The sequence below is a fragment of the Calonectris borealis genome, chromosome 2 (assembly GCF_964195595.1).
Source record: "Calonectris borealis chromosome 2, bCalBor7.hap1.2, whole genome shotgun sequence".
Classification (NCBI taxonomy): Eukaryota; Metazoa; Chordata; class Aves; order Procellariiformes; family Procellariidae; genus Calonectris; species Calonectris borealis.
In genome coordinates this window covers 169,361,134-169,379,547 of record NC_134313.1, presented here as the reverse complement: position 1 = coordinate 169,379,547, position 18,414 = coordinate 169,361,134, and the positions used below count along the sequence as shown (strand labels likewise).

General features: G+C 47.1%; 1 protein-coding gene across 3 annotated transcripts in view; it reads left to right on the top strand.

Annotated features, from left to right (window-relative positions):
* Positions 1 to 5,890: 5,890 nt before the first annotated feature.
* ALS2CL (ALS2 C-terminal like) overlaps positions 5,891 to 18,414 on the top strand; it is a 51,801-nt gene continuing 39,277 nt past the window's right edge. Inside the window, exon 1 of one of the 3 annotated variants that reach the window (XM_075144373.1) lies at positions 5,891 to 5,972. Coding sequence is in view for 1 of the 3 variants with exons in the window: in XM_075144371.1 (XP_075000472.1) it covers positions 7,275 to 7,277 (3 nt within the window). In the remaining 2 variants the exon portion in view is untranslated. Of the gene's footprint in view, positions 5,973 to 6,978; positions 7,278 to 15,609; positions 15,698 to 18,414 lie in introns of those variants that run through there. The other 2 variants (XM_075144371.1, XM_075144372.1) reach the window with 2 other exon arrangements.

The window sequence follows — 18,414 nt, the reverse complement described above, 5'->3', positions numbered from 1 at the left end:
ATGTAATGGGTATTATTTTATGGGAGCTAAATACATTGTCTGAGCAGTCCTGTGCAAAGGGGAAAAAAATCCAAAGCCATGCGTTCCTGTTCTTCAGTCTTCTTGGTGCTAGAGCATTGGTGTGATGCTGGAAAAGAGCCTTTTCCCATTCTTCTAGGTGTTTATCTAGCACCTGCTAAAGTCTGAGCATGTCAATGCATTTTAAAGGTCGGGATATGGAGGCACTGAGGAGTGCCTAGGTAGAGCTACGTGGGTGTGTATCTTCACGAACTGTACAAAGTACAGTTGAACTTGGGCAAGGGGCTCCTGGGGAAGAGTCCGCAGCTCCGGGTGACGTGCAGGAGGTCTCTCTCCAATGCACCTTACAAGAGGGCTCCTGGTGCACTGAATGGGGCAGTGTCCAGGGCAGCCCATGGAGCTAATTCCAAATTTATGCAATGCCAGGGTAGCTTGCTAATCCTTGGACAGTTAACTTTCAACCTGGGGGACTGAGAATTCTTCCAAAAGGCCTATGAAAGAGGAAAGCTTTTTGTCAATGCAATTAGATTCAATATTCAGAGGCTTTTATTGCCTCTTCGCTCCCAGATGGAAAATGCACATGAAGATGCACATTTAAAAACACTTGAACACCATTAAACAAGAACATCTTCTTGTTTCTTTACTTCTCTTTACTGTGTGGTTTTTTGGTTTTGGTGGGTTGTTTTTCTTTTGAGCTCATTGAAATGCTCTGATGTCCAGCCCCTTTGACCTTCTCTCTGTTTGCTTTGGTGGGCTGGCTTAGCATAAATTGAATTATTGTATAATAACAATTGCATAATTATTTGAAGTAAAAAGCCCTTGCAGAGCTTTGGAGCAGCCTGTAATTCATCTACTTGTAGAAATACAGAAACTGACTCTTTGTCTAATCTCATTTTTGGATACCTGGTAGTTAACCTGCCGTGCAGCTTGTGTTTCCAGATGAGATTTGCTCCCTCTGATGTGCTATAAGAAGTAGACAAGCTTGCAAGAAAGTCTGGTATAAGTAAAGCAGACCATAAAATGACACCTGTTTTATAACAATTTTCGTAGTTTTGCCGTTTATCTTTGTTTTGCTTTGGCACGAGGACAATTCCTGTAGAGTGTGCGTCTGTGAAACATAATGAAAGGGAACATCTTCCTGGTGGGGTGGATGCTGCGTCTGCACGTCGCCCTGGCTTCAGCCAAGCGTGCTTTGTGAAATGTGCACTGTAAGAAAAAGTTCTGCCTCGCTTGTCACCTTGAGAGCTGCTGTAGGCTGAACAGCTTGGAAAAATGTGAAAAATACCTACAGCAGAGTGTGTGTGAGTTTGTAAAGGAGCTTTAGGTTCCTGTTTGCCTTGCTGGGGATGTTATATTGTGGTCAGGAAGGATGGGTTGGTAGATTGATTTGAAAATCCTGAATTAAGTAACTTTAAAATGAGACAACCAGAGGGTCAGAAGATGGACCACGGAGTGGAGATATGAACTCAGGTTCATTATCTTTGGTGTGTTGGTGATGAACTCCTAAAATCTGCAGACCAAAGGCTGCGGAGATCAGACCTGGGTTGGTGCGAGGCCAAGTGAGGGGCAGGATAGCCAGGGGTGCAAAGATTTAAAATATTGAAAAAACCTTTTCTTATGCTAGCCCATGACAGCTGTGCCTGCACGGATGCATATTTGAGCAGAAATCTGAGCAAAGCAAGCTCTGCTGCAGAAAACCACGCTGATCGTCAGCACCGCAGCACTGGGGTCTGACCCCGGACCAACGCAGCAGCTGCCTCTAACGTGGCTCAGACCTTAGGAAAAGTGATGAAGAAGTTGAAAATAGCTGGCCTTCCAAATTTTTGGCAGCTATAATTCTGGGGGGCTGTCCTTCCAGATAGGACTCTTGCTTCCAAAACTGCTGGTGATAAGTTATAACTGCTGCCAGGATGTAGTCCTGGGTTGTGAAGCTGCTCTTCCCTCCTGGTTCATCCCAGCCTTGCTGTAGGGAGCTGGGGCCATGGGAGTGCATAGTCTTCCTCAGGGGAAAGCTCTGAAACTGAGCTGTGGGTGAGGAACATCACCTCAAAAGTTAACGTTTGGGCTGAACTAGAGGAAATGAGGGAAGGCAGAGGAAGAAAAATGCAGCCCAAAGGTTTAACTTGGGCAGGTACATCCAGGGACAGGACCACCTCGGTCATACCTGATCCTCCTCTTCTTTCCCTGAGCCTCTGATGTGGGGCACTTGTTGGTCACACAGGACTGGGCTAGAAAATGCTGTGCTGTGACTTTGGCCCTTTGCACTGTGTCAAGTTGGGTTGACGGTTGGACTCGATGATCTTAGAGGTCTTTTCCAACCTTAATGATTCTATGATTCTAAGTTCTCTCTGGGGCTTAAAGCAGCCTTAAAGTGCTGACTGTCCTCAGCAGCAGTTATTGGCATTTTAAAAGTGCCTTCTTTCTAGTGCTGGGCCTGTAGAAAGCAACAAGCATCTCCCAAAGAAGCCTCTAACTCCTTGGAGCCACCTTAAATTCCCTGCTGCCTGCCCTACCTGTCCTCCTTGGGTAACACGCGTGGAAAAAACCCCCATGATTTCTGGCCACCCCTGACCCCCCAGTCTGCAAAGCAAGATGCTCCTTACCTCGATTAACTGTGCCATGGCAGCTCTCGAGCAGGACAAGAAGAGGGAGGAAGACTTCAACCAGGAGAGAGGATGCTGCAAGGGTGGATCCCACGCCATCTTCTCTTCCCGGTATATCTCTGACTTCTGCGCTGTAGCCCAAAGCAGGGGAGGTTATGAATAATCCAGCCAGCTCTCAGCAGCGTTCAGCATTTACCAGAAGCAGTCGCGTGCTGTCCTGGCCCTTCTTTACTGCCTTCCTTTCTAACCCAGCAGCCACAGAGCTGACGCCGGGGAGTCATTAATTAATTAGACTGGTGTCGCTTACAGAGTGCTCTGCTGCTCCTCAAGCCGGGCTTCATGAAGGGGGGGACGCAGGGAGCAAAGTAGCGCTCAGAGCTCTCGCTGCTCCCCCAGAGGAAGGTGATTCACTCATTAAGACCCTGGCTTTGCTTTTTTTTTTTTTTTTTTACAGCTGCCTGACTGATTCCAGCTCTTGTTCTTGTTTTTCTCCTGGCCTGTTGAGAGAATTCTCTTCCCCTAATGAAAAAGGGCTGTAAGCCAAGTTGATGCATCATCAGCATCATAGCTACCCTATGCTAGCAGAGTCCAGTGTTACTAGAGATGAGTACTTGACATCTCGGTATTTTAAAAGCATCTTTTATCCCTGCAGGATCTTGTGGATATGTTGCGACAGTCTGCAACTTCACCCAGACTTGATCTCTGAAGGGAGCAGAAGGCAACTGGGAAGAGCATGTGCATAGCAGGCTGGAGAAGCTAAAGCTGCAGGGCCACCATCTCCAGCTCAGCCTCGCTCGAGGGGCTCAAGAAAATTATCTGAATCAGATGGGTAGGGAAAACACAGCTTGAGGGGTTTGAGGAGGCACGGAACTCTCAGCTGGACTGTCCTTCCACCAAGGAGCCAAACAAGACCTTCAGCCACAGAGCGAAAAAGAGAGCCAGGAGGAGAGTGACAGGATGAACCAGGTTTACTGTATTCTCCCATACTCATAATTTCTTGTAGTATTCTTTACTGGGAGAAGCCTGGGATTTTAGGCAAGAAAACAAGCAATGAGGTCTGGGAGGATCTAGTCACTTCTGCTACTGTCTTCTAGCACTTTTAGAGACATAAGCTAAATTTCAGGAAAAATAGCTCCATAGCAAATTAATATTTTACAAGCTCAAACAGGCAGGCCAGCTTTCAGGTTTGCGTTACTGATTAGATTGTGAAGATTAGAGGAGGGTGGAATGATGCCAGCATGGGCATTACTTCGGATGAAAAGCAGCCGTTCGGTTCTCTGCTGCATTTGTGCTCGCTGCAGACTTACACGGTGACGGTTAGCTGCCGGGTTCCCACGCCTGGGATGGTGGGAAACTGTGTGCTCAGAAAACCGGTGTAAGAATTAGGTGCCGTGGAAAGGGAACGCAGGATGCTGTGTTATGAGGTCTCATCAGCAGACAACAGACGGTGGCAGCATCGAGGCAGGGAATTATGCATATGCCTCAGGAGTTGTGCAGCTTGGTCCTCCTTTCCCTGACGAAAATCCAGTCTGGGCCTCTGAGATCCTAAGCAGTGGTTCGCCAAGCTGGTTTTAATGTTTTTCAGCTTGGTTTTTTAAGGAAATGGGGCTTTTGGACATGATACTTTGCTTGCCTGTCTCCTCCTCCCTTCGCCCTACCTTCCCTCCTCTGGATTTCTAAAACTTTGCTATTGTTTTAATTCAGCTGAAATTGGCCGAGGGATAAAGGTCTGGGAGATACGGAATTTCTATGCATTTCATTTAAAAAAAGTATGCCACTGGGTAAAAAGTTAAATCAGTTGTAGTCCCCGTGGAAGGAAGGACAGTATGTGGACAATTTCTGGAGGATGGACGCTGGGCAGAGATGCTATGAGCAGCCGAGCTATGGGGAGCTTTGGTTTGTGCCTGCACCTTGCTAGACACCAGCAAATGCAACCACAGGACATAAATCCACGGCAAACTGGGCTGCCAGTCCTGCTGCTTATGGGACTGCTTCTTTTTAGAAAACATTGTCTACGCACCAGCCTGCTTAAGAGGAGCTTGTGGAAACGCACCTGCCGTGCCCTGGGTCAAACATAGTATGAGCTCCCTAAGCCTCTGGGTTGCTATTTCCAGAGTGCAGTTTATTATTAATGCTTCGCCCATGGGCTGGAGTTCAACACTGCTCCCATCTTTTTATTTGTGAGTTCTCAAGAAGTGTAGTTTTTTGGTGTTTTATTTTGTTTTTTAATGCAGTGAGCAAGTTAGACTGTGACTTTCCTGTAGCTGATGGGGAGCTACCTCCTCTGTGTGCTCATGAACCAGGCCGTGGCATCAAACCACTGCTGGAGAACATTTGTGCCAAGAGCTATGCAAAAATAGCACAAACAAACCTGATCAGTTTGGGTTTTTTTTGCAAGCTCCAGATTTCTTATTCTATATATGGGTCACCGAAGCGGAGTGCCTCCTTCCGTTTTCAGGGAAAAAAAATGTGGATTTCTGCAGACTCCAGACCTTTCAGCACTTTGTAACTTCATTTCAGCTTCTTTCCTTGGGACAATTTGAAAATACTTGGAGTAGGTCAGAGCAGAATCTCCTGCTGGGATTTTAAATTATAAGATTTCATGTTGGCCTTCTATTCCTTTGAGCTTTCAGAGTTCTTTTTTTTTTTTTTTTTTTATTTTCTTTCATGACAAGGAGGACAAACAAACTCATTATATGCAAGCATCTACTTCTAATTTGATGACCTGACCCCTCGAGCTGGATATTTTGTAGAGAGAAAAAAAAAAAAAAAGTGTTGCAAAAATTCTGAATTTAGCAACAGTGAGGAAGTGGGCTTTGCAGAGAGAGGGGAAATACTTGTCTTCTCCCATGTACAGCCCTACCAGCAATGACCCCTCACCGGATAAGGTTACTCATAGCCCACATTGCACATGCTGTTATGTACTCACCGATTAGTGGATGACCACCAAGCTTCTAGCGAAACCACAGGCGCTGTTAAACTTGTCAGCTTCCCATTTATAGCTTGTGCCTTTTGCATCCTCTTGGGAAATAAATGAAATGTGGCTCTTGCTAAACATGTCACCTCGCCAATTGCTGCGGCGCTGGCGTTGTTGCTACGCAAAAGCACGACAATGCCGTTTGGGAGAACGCCGCGGTCCTGAACCTCGTGAGTTTGCTCAGCATGGCAGCAAGAGCCCCAAGGGTCAAACCACTGAAAGGGGATGTGGTTCTTGCTTGCCTCATCTTCTCCCCCACCCTTTGCTGTCTGCCCACATTTGGGCTGATGGGCAAATGGGATGAAGAGCCGTGGGGGACTCGAGGTCTGGTCTCCCTTGGAAATGCACCGAGCATGTAAGAAGAGAGCAGGGAAGTGAGTCTCCTTGCTTTATTCTGGCTTTATTGATATTGATATTTGCCAAGTAGCTGGGATTTCTTAACAGAGATTTCTAATGCAAATGTCTTTTGTGAGAAGGCTCCTGAAGACAGAAGTTGTGTGTCCTGCGTGTGCTCGTGCTTGCTTACACGTCGTAGAACTGTTTGCAGACGCTGTTGATGGACATCCAAGACTGACCCAGTGCATGTCACAGCTCTGTTACACTGTTTGTTCTGCTGGGTGCACATTGATTCCTTTCCTCCATGTGCTTCGAAGCACCATGTAACTGTGGTGATGGGCACTGTGCAGGGTTACAGCGTTTGGAGAGAAATAACCCTTTGCCATGCAGAATACACATTCCTGAATGAGTGGGAATAAGGGATTTGGGGGAAGATGGAGGGTCTCCTTTCCTGCCCAAGTGTGGCATCATATATGTCCAACAACCCCCAGAGACCCCATACCCTCCAGCAATCACTTCCAGGCTTTCTCTGCTTTCCTCACTTTTCCCCTAGAGCAGCGAGGTCCCATGCCCATGTGCCTGCCTGGTCTCCTGGGTGTTTGGAGATATCCAGGGAAACCAGGCTCCCAGTTCCCCATCACTCTTCAGCCCTACCATGAGCAAAGAGGAGGCAGCCCCATGGCAGGGGAGGAGAGCTGGGAGCCAGGAGAAGGGAGAAGCCAGGAGAAGGGCGGAATGGATCCTCTTAAATACCTTTAGCTGCAGTTTAATCCCCAGAGCATCATTAAATGTTTTTCCCTTCATCTTTGCAGCTCCCCTTTAGGTATTTGAAGGTTGCCGTCAGTCCCTGAAGACTGTGGCTAGGAAACCTCCTTTGTAGGAGAAGTGCGGAGGCTGCATTTGTTTTCAGATGGCTCCGTCATAACTTGCCTGCCCTGTGCACTGCAGAAGCATGACAAGTTTCCCCACGAGCTGAAGGCAAACTCAGGAACAACCCTAACGCTTGCCTACGGGGAGCGGCAGCCGCGTCGCCCATCCGCAGCTGTCGTTTCCCTTTAAATTCTCTAAAAGCCATTCAAGTATTGAGTTGCTTGCTGAAACGTTAATGTGGAGACTGGCCAAGTGATGGCAGCCTGCCAGGGGTTTCCATGTCTACCAAGAATGTTTTGCAGTGCACCTTGGGAGAGGAACATTACTTCCTTGAATTTTTTTTTTTTCTTTTTTTTTTTCCCCTCCCCTTAAAGTGAGTAAATAAAGTAGCTGAAAAGTTAGAGCAGGCAGCTTTCATCACCAGCTCTTTCCATTCACATGGCTACATATCCTGGCTGACAGCTCAACTCATGGTAAGACGGACTTTTTGCTCAGGTGGTGTTCGGCTGCAGGGAGATGCTACTAAACTGCTGCTGAAGTGGTCTCGTGGGAGATTGTGGTCCTATTGCAAAAGATTTGTCTCTGTACCATGATGAAGACCAGGGGGTTACAGCTTTGGAAATGGGGTGATGTTCAGTACATGACAGTGTCTCTCTCCAAAGTTGATGGCTTGGGTATTTTGTAGAGTTAGGAAAGGATGCATCCATGTTTAAGATGCAAGACAGTTTGGGGAGGTTGTGAATTCAGCAAAATCCTACTATCTTTGCCTCCGTAAAACAGGAATGCTGCTCATTTCCTCGTTGCATTGAGGCAAATATTCACAAAATCCCTCCCAGTGCTGATAGGGTGTGTGCTGCAGGAGCGGGATATAATGGTGGAATTCACCGCAATGCTGTGGGACAAGGTGCCTTTGTTTCTCCAGCACCATGTCTCCAGGCAGTTGGAATTGTTATGTAGCCGATGTGCCTTGCGGTTGCAGGTGGCTTCCAGCCCAGTGGGACAGGGCTGTCCCCATTCAGCCGATAAAGGGAAAAGTTGGATACGGGCAATGTGGTGCTGTGGGAAGGTCGATCAAAGGCAAGGAGAGCGCCACTGATCTCATGTGGCCGCAGAAGGAAGGTCACCTCCTCCTGGTTTGCTCTGTCTCCAGGGTCAGTGTTGCAGTCACTCGTCATTGCTCTTACAGCAAAGGTGGTTTGCTGATGAGTGGTCTGGTTGATGCTGCTAACTCAATGGGGAATTTGGGAACTGGGAGGGATAGGAATGGGGGGAAGACTGGGCCAAGACTTGCTCTGCTCTTCAGAGTTGCTCCTGTGCTGACTGGCCCTCGTCATCTTCTCCCATGCTGCCTGTGTTTGAGGAGAGCCTTTCCCAGCTCTCTCAAATCAAATGGTGACTTTCTCAGGAGATGACCATAAAACCCATCTGGGTGATGGGGGGGGACTGGTCTCGGCCACAAAAATGGCTCATGCATTAAGAAAGAAAATGTAGTTGACTTCTGCTCTCCATCCTCCTCCAGTGAGTCTCTCACCTATCTGTAGCTCTGCATCCTTGCTCATCTTTCATGCCTCCATGTGCCAGATGCCTCTGGCTATCGGATTCCTCTGATCCACCGACTGGATGCATGTGACATAGCTTGTCAAGGAGTGGGAAGAAGGCCCCGGCATTGCAGCTGGGGTTGTGCCACCCTGCTCGGAGCGTTTGGAAGAGCCCTGGTAAAAGTCACTGTCCTCCTGCAGTCAAGCACTATGGACGTCTGTGCAGTTCCCCAGCTGGGCTGTTCTGCAGCCCAAAAGACTCATGCAATTAAGTACTTGCTTATCTCACTGGTACCACCTCTCTGCTCCAACTTAGACAAATTTTCATGTCTTTTTTTGGAGCCAGAAGGGTTGTAATCATTCTGCTACAATGAAAGAGCAATATAATACTTTTTTATTATTACATAGTTTTCTGGAAACTTATCCATCCAACTAACTACGGAAAGGCTCATGGCATCAGATAACTTTGCAGAGAGGAAGAAGCTGTTCTGAGCTGAAAGATGACAGCTTGGTGCTGACATAGGAAAGTGGGTTTTTTTGGTCTGTTTTCCTGTTTTCTGGTTATCTGCATATATAGCAGCTCCTATGGAATTAGGACTGACTGCCAGAGGCTAGCGTTTGTTTTCCTCTTTAGTTAGACATGCTACCACAGAGCAATAAATAGTTTGGAATCATGAGTCATGATTCATTCTTGCGACTAAGTGGGCATCATGGGTTTATTTAAAAAAGGCTTCTTTGTTTCTGTGTTTGTTGTTACAGAAAAGTAATCCTCAAATATAGTCCCTATGCCTCTCTTGGACTATCACTGTTGAACGTAACTGCGCTAAGAACTGGTATTTCTACCTGTTTTGTTCTGTGGAGTAAGAATTAGAATTGCTTTACTGAGCAGTAAGCACATTAGTTGTGCAACGCCATGTGGTATGGTGTCCCAAGGGAGCTTGTGTCTTTGGATATGATGTGGGGCTTGGTGCGATTGCAGAGGTGCTTGGTACCTTCCCAAAGTGTCTGTAAACCATCTGGGCTTTCCAAAGTTCACCCTGCCCTTTGGATGGCAGCTATGGCCAGATGGATGGGCATCCTGACTTGCCCCTCTGACCTCAGGGTAGAAGCAAGTACCACAGGTCACACGGAGGGGGACACACCTTGAAATGGTGACCATCCCCACCATGACCACCTAGTTCTCCCGCCTTGGCAGCCTAACCTTCTGTGCTGTATAGGACAGGGGGAGGATGGGACCAGTTGGTGCAGCTCATGATGCACAGTTTCAGCACCACCTCGTTGCAGCTGGAGTTTATCCAACAGGCTAAGGAACTGGTACAGCTTGATTAACAGGCACAAGGAGACATGTTACTCTTGGGTACTTTTTGGTCTTTGGATCAGGACCAATGTTTTGTCCCTTATGCTGGTGGCCACTATGCTCCTGTTTGGTTTTGCCCCCTTCCAGCTCTTCCTTACTCTAAAGAGAACCATATCCTACCTGGTGAAGGCCATCAGCCAACAGCTACTGTCTGTCCAGGGTCTTGTCAACGTCTTGGATGACCTTGCACTTCTACAACTTAAAGTTGTAGCGAGTCCCTGTCGGTGATGGACCTTTGGCAATGCTGGTGCTAAGAACTGGGTCTGCCATAGACCAGGCACTGCATGGATGTGTCATCAGAGACAGTACCAGGACCAACTGCTGTCTAACAGAGAGAGCACAGGTGGAATGGACTTGCCAAAGGTCATGTAAACAGCTGGGGAAATGGTATTTAGGTCATCTGGCTGCTCAACTAAGGCTGAAATGTCTAGACTGCGCACACTTCCAGGGATTAACTCTTGACTCTTCAAGAGCCTGTGTGGGATCAATACCATGACATGCAGTTTGCATCTGAGCTCTCTGTCTAGCAGACACTGAGACTGGAGGTTGTAGGAGGAGTCAGTCTCTTAACTTGGTATGGGGCTTTCCTACATAAGGAAATGAGTGTGGTAAGGAAAGATGTCGAGTACATATCAGTACCTTTTGCTGCAATCTGTCCCTGATCTTGTCTGATTGTCATCTCCCTCTCTGATGAACAGGAATACAGATGCAGACACACGACTGCAGTGCCTGTTACCTAATTCTTCTGTGCATCCTGACACGAGTCCGGAGAATTTCTGGAAGTGTTTGATTTCTATACTGGTTTACTGCTGAATGGTAGCTCAGACGTAGAAAACATGTCTGTACCCATTGTCGATCCCAGTTTCTTGTTCCTTGTTTTCTAATCACTCCTGCCTTGCATGCCTCTCTTACCCTTTAGGGAAAAGGCTTGCGTTGCCTCAGTGAAAAGAACCTGGACAAGTTTGATTATCAAGAGATTGTGAAACTTCTTTTGCATGAGATATGAATAATTGCACGCTTAGCTCCTGCTTCCATGCATAGTTTCCCAACGGCATGCACAAATACCGTGCTTCTGGGCTTGCAAGGCACATGAGTTAAAGAGTACGTGCTTGGATCAGACATCCACCGCGGTGTTAGACTCCCCTGGGTGAGTGAATCTGAGTACTTCAGCTCGTTGCTCCTCTCTGGGGTGGGTGCTGTGTCAGATCCTTAGCTGGCTAAAGCAAAACAAATCCAATGAGGTCCCAGTTGCCCTATTCCTTGCCAAAGCCTCAGATGGTCCTGCGGCATGCCCGTAGCAAGGCAGCAGAAATATCAACTTGGTGCTAGCTGGGATTATGGGCCTGGTGCCATCTTAGATTTGCATTGCCTCCTCCATCTCCCAGCTCAGTCCTCTTTTACTTGACGCCGATGTGCTTCTGAAACTCTTGGGATGTCTTGAAGGGTAAATGAAGCTGCTGATTTTTTAAAATAGGTTTTTGGAAGGAAAAGAAAGCTCTATCATACTGGGATTTGTGCCAGGAGGAACTGTCTTTTGTTGGAGGGAAAAAAAAAGTTTATTTTTCTCACATCTTCAAACAGCCTCTACCCAGGGGTAAGCAGGAGCTGAGGTTTCATTGAATGCTGCTGTGGGAATGGGAAGCTGCAGGCTGTTTGCTGCTGCTCTGGGGCATGCTTCAGTAACCCTGTATCGGAGCTGGTATAGTCAAGGATATTCTTGTAACTGAGTGAGTCATAAAGCAGTTATTTCCAGAATTGTTGGTTCTTGTAACATGGGGTGGTATTGCCCTGGTGATAGAAAGATGTGCTGGCCAACAGAGCTGACTCAGCATCACTGGCCCCAGAACTCAGGAATTTGCCTGGGACCTAGTTTCAGCAGAGGAACCTGGACTATAAATAGGCTTTGGTTAAAAAAAAAAAACAAACCAAAACAAAAACTCCTTGATGGAAAAGGCAACTTGTTTCAGGGAAGCTGTATTTGGAGGAAATTATGAGGGTGGTGAGACACTCGAACAGGTTGCCCAGAGAAGTTGTAGATGCCTCATCACTGGAAATGTTCAAAGTCAGGTTGGTCGGGGCTTTGAGCAACCTGACCTAGCAAAAGATGTCCCTGCCCATGGCAAGGGGGTTGGATTAGATGATCTTTAAAGATTCCTTCCAACCCAAACCTTTCTATGATTCTATGAAAGGAGACATTTCCTCATGAGGTAGAAACTGGGATGAGACTTGGTGGAGGTTTCTGTTCTCATGGCTAAAAACCCTAAGCAGGAGGAGCAAGGTGAACTTCTCTTAGAGTTTTCTTGATCAGACCTAGTTTGGTATTTCTAGAGGGGTAAATGCTTTTAATTGCCATAGGTGGTTGAACGCCAATTTGCTGTGCCATCTATTTAAGGGCAGAACTCTTGGAGACAGAACGTCTGCTGGTGCCATTGCAACTGCCTCTCTCTGATCCCTCGAGTAGATGTCTCTAGTGATGGGCTTAAGCCTAGCTTTAAACCATGTTTCTCAGAGTGACATAGGCAAGCATAGGAAACAAAGATTTAAAACTGAGGTCAAGCAGAGGAGTGAAATACAAAGCCTGAACCACCTGCTATTGCTGTCTGTAGACAAATGAATGCTAGTAGCATCCCCTAAGCTCCTGGCTACAAGTGATATCATGCTCTATCGTGCGTTTAAGATCTGTGGCTGCAGATAGCCAGTGACAATTTCATTAATAATGATCTGGTCAGATAATGGGAGAGAGACCTAGAGCTGATAGGGAAGATTTCTAAAGACTTCTGTAGAAAACCACTGTGTTTATTTAATAAAAACTGTTAGTAGAAGCAGCTTAGTTCTGACAAAACTCCAGGTGTAGACTCCTTTTTTCAAAAACAAAAGCTGCATCTGTCAATGTGTCCCTGATTATTTTTGTTGTTTCTTTTTTACAATTGAAAGCCTCTCAGGTCTACTTTTTTTTTTCCCTTCAAGTTTCGAAACCAACAAGTTCCCAAGATCAAAACAGGGCTTTTTGTCTTCAGGTTGATCAGGACTGAAGCTTAGCTATTTGCAAAATAAGTTTTTGGGTATGGGGTTTTTTTCCCCCTTTTTCCCCTGAATCAAAGCAGGACAGGGAAGCAATTGCTGTATTACATTTACAAGATGAGAAGCATGTCTTATACACAGCCTTAGATGCTCTTGAAACATCTGTGTCCTCATCACTGTCCTGTCTACTGCAGAAATGTTTTGGACAGCAGAGCATTATTGACACTTACCCTTTATTGGTCTTTATCTTAAGAAATAATGTTGTGTCTCACCCTCCATATCCAACCCAGACCTAAACTGGTCTTAAAGGCTGGAGGTAAAGGTGTCCACAGTGTGTTGAAGGTTCCCATTGTGGATGCAGAGGAGTCAGAGTGGTCCTAGCTCTAGGATGGCTCAGTGGTTGCTCAAGAAGCAGTCATTTTTCACCCAGTGTTTTAAGGCAAAGCAACGAGAATTCATGCTGTAACTTGTGGCAATCTGGTAGCCGCTGCACAATCAGCTGAGTTGTCCATGCAATGGGGACAGGTTAGCTGAGGGTGGGAAATATCCTGGTCTGGAAGCTGGAGGTCTTATCTCTGTTGAGGACAGCATCTAGGGGACAGATGTCTTTATCTTCCTGTTCAGAGGAAGATAAAGAAAAATCCTGGCTGGCTGATTTGCTGTTGGAGGCATCCAAAGGAGCAAGGGTGATTAGGGCTGGGGAGAAGTGGAAGAGAAGGAAAAGCAGCAAATGAGTAGGAGCATACCGAGAACTGGGTTGCACAGATCATGACTTGCCTTGTCCACATCCAGGAGGGATGTCTCAGAGCTGAAATGCAGAGGTGCAAATGTCAGGACTTGGGGCTTCTGCTGCTGCTCATTGGGGTTAAGGCTGAGAAGCAGCCTGGAGGTCTCAGACCGAACACGACATTTGTGCAATTCTGAGCATTTCGGGAAAACTAGCTGAATGACTGGAAACAGAATTCTGCTGAGGAAACACAAGCAAAACCCAAACCAAACTGTTACACCCCTCTGTGTCAGCACAGTTTCAACCCAGCTTTACCAGACTGGAGTTAAAAAGAGTAACGGAGGAAAAACATGAATCCGAAGCATGCACAACAAGCCACTTGACCAAAACTGTACAGAAACAAGCCACAAAGCTGAGCTTGAGGCCCAGACCCAAATGCACTCAGTGGGTTGAAGCGGAAGACCTTAGATGTAAGGTGGGCTTTCCAGTGTCCATCTCCCCCAGCGTGGAGCAGAGCTCCTAGGCCTTTCACGCAATGCCACAGGGGAGCTGGAGATCCCCAAACCTTCGTGCTCAATAGGGAAATGCTCAGCACTGGGATCTCTGAAACCCTCCCCCCTTTCTGGAGGGTAGGCACTATCATAAGCTCTGCCAGGGAACAATCTCCATCTGTATAGGGTCTGGAGGCTGGAAAGTCCTCCTGGGCTCAAGCACCTATGCAAAGACTTTGAAAGGACTTGAGGCACCTGTCTGCCATCTAGTCCCTTGTGGGTGAGCACTTCCTCAGGATGTGGAAAATCTGATTTCATTCCAAATTTTGGACTGGAAGAAAAAGATCTATAATTGTGCCGAAGTCCTGATCACCAGCTCTTTGACTTCGCAGCTTGCAGAACAGGTAGGAGCCCGGCAGTGAGCTCATTGCTCACTCATCATTTCCATTCCCCGGCTGCATCCTTCCTTGGTATTGTTCCCCGCTGTGTACGAGGATTGCTGCTCTGCCTGCCCGCGTGGTGTAAACCATTGTGTTGAGGCAGACAGTGAGTTATGGGCACATCCCTCTCTGAAAAGACCCCAGGAGTCCGGGAAAGTGGGAAGGAAGTCAACACAGTAGAAGAACCTCTCCGAACAAAAGGTGATTGAGGCATCTCTTGTCTCCTGTTACACCCTGAGCATCCTCGCTATAGAAACCGACTTGTCCTGATCCCTCAGCCCGCAGTAAGTTCCAATAGTTTGTAAAAGTCCTTGAAATCATATAGCCGGGGAGGAGGCAAGCCGCTGAGTCGTAACATGTCGGAGCGCCTGGGAAAGAATGGGGCTTTGTTAGTGCTCTTCAGCACGCTCTGAAGCAGAAGGGGAGGGCATGGGGCTTTTGTCAGGCAGCGTATCGACTTTTTCCGATGTGGAAAGCGAGTGCGTGGTGGCGGCTGGTGCTTTGATAAAACGCTTATGGGGATTTGCTGTAATTGGGGATCAACTGGAAAAATGCTTTCGTGCTTTCGGAGGTGGGGTGGTGGCTGAGCTCCAGTAGATGGGCTGGGGAGGACGTTGGGTCCTCTTGATAGATGGACTTGAGGGTTTTGGGTTTGTTTTTACGTTTTTTTAGAAGGAGGGGAAATAGTTACTGCTGGCTGAGGTGTAGCAGAGGACAGACTTTGCATGCATCACGTGCAGGCTGTCACACGCTCTCGGCAGCAGGCTCTGAATAGCAGGAAACGTCCCATTTCCCAGGGTTTCCGTCTGTGACCTACAGCAAGCGCAGAAGTCGGACGAAGGGGAGAGACTGGCAGAACAAGGAGAAAAAGCCCAGGAGCTTCATTGGGCAAACTGCTACGGGAATGCACTGTAGGTTAAAAGGGATTAGAGCTGAGAAACGCCACTGCACAAAGAAAAACACACCCTGTCCTGTTCCCTTTTGGTTTCCTATATTTTAAGTTTCCCCAACACATGAGCTGCAAGAGTAGAGATAACAAAATTTCTTGTCCTTTTAAAAAGGCAAATAACAAGCAATTGCTTTAGAAACCCTATTTGCACGGGTTTCGTAACTGTCTCTCTGGGCTCTGTGGGTGTCTCATCTAATGAACAGGCCCAGATCTGTGTTTCAGCAAACGAGGCGGCTGGACGTGGGAGGGAGAGGTGGGAGGGGAGAGCGACAGCTCTGGGAGCACCGAGTATTTCAGGACTCGGAAGCTCGGAGGAGCTGCTGCCGTAGCATTTACCACAGGGGAATTTTAATTGGCCGCCTTATGCAAGGTACGTTGCTCTACGCGCTGGTTATTTTTGGGTTTCATGACCAGTGTTCGTTGGTTGGTTGTTTTCCCATTGATCCTGAGGCTCAGTTTTCTGTTTAGACATGTACCGTAGGAGGGGTGTAAGATCAGCCTTAGCAGGCTGAAGGGACTGTTGAAGGTAATGTGCTATGAGTAAAAGTCCGGAGGCAGAGTAAAGTTTGGGAGTGTTTTCTACAGGTAGAAATTTTACCTGTGGAAGTGACCAAAGGCGTGGAGTGCATTTTCCTGGAGTGTAAAATGTACTTTCACGCACCCCTGTGCTTCATCTAGACAACGCATTGGCCTTGCATAAAGGAGGTACGTTGTCTTTAAGGTATTTAATTCCCAGTATGGTACAAACTTGTGGCATTAAATCCTCTGCTCGCTCTCACCTTGTGTTTTCCAGAAAGGGATGCTGCAGAAGCATGTGCACGCGCGGTCCCTCTCCTGCAGGCAGCTGCCTGATCCTGTGTGTGTTGGGGCTTGCTCCTGTTTTGAGGGAGGGATTTTCCACCCGTGCCAGGCAAGCAGGGAGCCTCCCCTGGCAATACGAGCCTGGTGAAGGAAGGCTGGAAACCGTGCACTCACGCTGGGGTTGCACAGCTTGCCTGGCGGAGTAAAGAAACCAATACCCAACTAATTAGTCAGGGCGAGAGAGGCTGATAAGCTCGCCTGGGTTTCTGCAAGAGAGGGAAGCGGTCAAAAGCTTGCAGGTGTCTTAGGTGTTAAGTGAAAAGTCTGGGTCGAAGGCCCAATTATAGGGGAACAGTAACACTTAAGACTTTTAAAAACTAACAAACAACTACGTGTTTAGAGCCAGAAGAGGTGGAGCTGCAGTTCACAGGAGGGACTGTTTTTAAACTTTAGCTTAGTTTAATTTGGACCTGAACCAAAGCTGTGTCTCTTTGTCTGTGGAAATTTCCTACGGCCTGGAAGCTTCCTAGACCTTGCAGCTGCTCCCTGAACTTGGTAGTTTCATTACTGCCACTGCAATGACTTCAATTCCCAATGAGCTGCAAGACAAGATTTTTGAGGATCTTCAAGGAAACCAGGCAGAATTGTCTGTCAAGACCCTGCCTCCAATTTAGTAATGCATTTTGGAAGCAAACAATATCAGCAAGTTCAAGAGGGACAAGATAAATTCAGGGAAAACTGGTCTATAGGCAGATACTAGGAATAGGGTTGCATCCTTTGAGATCTCTAATGCAACAGTTGGTTGTTGGAGGAATACAAGAGGAATGGACCTCAGAAAGTGGCCAAGCTTACGTTTGTTCGCTAAATAACAGCTCTTATTCTTATTCCAGACTAGCTAGACCACTGGCCTGACCTGGTTAGATATTGTTTACATTCCTGTTGAATTGGAAAGGGCTCATGCAAAGTACTCTGGGCTCAACAAAGAGGAATTTTCTTATGAAACAGTTTTGTCAGAGCTTTGACCAGCTCTTCAGGTCATCAAAAGACCTGGGTTTTGGCACTGAAAGCACCTCAGTGAACTGTGGCGTCTTGGAATGATGATCAGAGGTTAGGAAGCACTGGCGACTCTTTGCAGGTCTGTCCTGCCTTCAGTGGCTTGTAATTTATCCTCCAAGAGCACCTCAAGGGTTTGATGAAACACTAGAAGCTTCCTACTACACTCAGTCTTTGGTAAAAGCCTTGGGCACCAGAGGAGAGAGAAGGAAAAATTTGGCAGTTCTTCAGTCGGGATTGTTGTTAATGTTCCTGGCCATGACTGAGTTTAAGGGACCGAAACAGAAAGCAGAGGAAGGCTGGGTGTAGGGATTGAACTGATCCAGGCAAGTCTTTTTTTTTTTTTTTTTTTTCTCCATTCCTGTTCCGTTGTCAGGACTTCAGCCCTGCCCTATTTCTGGCAGGTATTGGGGATGCCATGCTAAAGGCTGTGAAGTGCTTAAGCTTTGCTTAGGCTCTGCTTGGCAGAGCAGATCTGGGTGGTTTTGTAAGTGGCATTTCATAGTGACACTACATTAGATTTTGGACATTACCGCTAGCATAAGTAAACATCTGTGAGATGGGAGGAGAGGCGAATAGTGGTATAAAAAGGCAGAGAAGCTAGAGGATGGACCCAGAGCCTCACTTGTGAATACTTGGTGGAGCCAGCCATCCCAAAATTGGCTATTGTCACAGTTTTATGACGATTTTCACAAAGGAAGTGAAATCCCCTCTGGTCCTACTCAAGTTCTGGAGGTCCTGAGTGGAGAGGATAGTTCAGGGGGATGACTTTACTGTACATTGAACTCCATCTCATCTGTGAAGTTCTGCTACCAGCTCTCCCATTGTCCCAAGGGACACTCCTCTGATATTTTTTGTGCCTCTGAGTTGGTTTCTAGGCTGTAATTCAGACTGATACTCAGACTCAAAACTGCTTCAATGTAGGTGGTAACACATATTCTAAACCCCAGATGTGTAGCGCTCTGTCATTTTTCTTGCTTTTTGAGGCCATGCTGAAATCCCATTTGCTTTGGAAAAGCAGAGTAGGCATACTGGGAGTATGAGGGAGAGGAGAGGGGGAGGAGCTCCTGCTCCCAAAGCTCCACCAGAGCTGTGATACAAAAATTGTCCCTAGCTGAGGTCTTCTGGCTTTTCTGTATTTCTACTTCAATGGAGAATTGTTGAGTCCCCTCTTCTCACAATCTCCTTTCCTTTGCTGCCTCCGGACAACCTGTAGTTTTTTTCAGGTTTGGT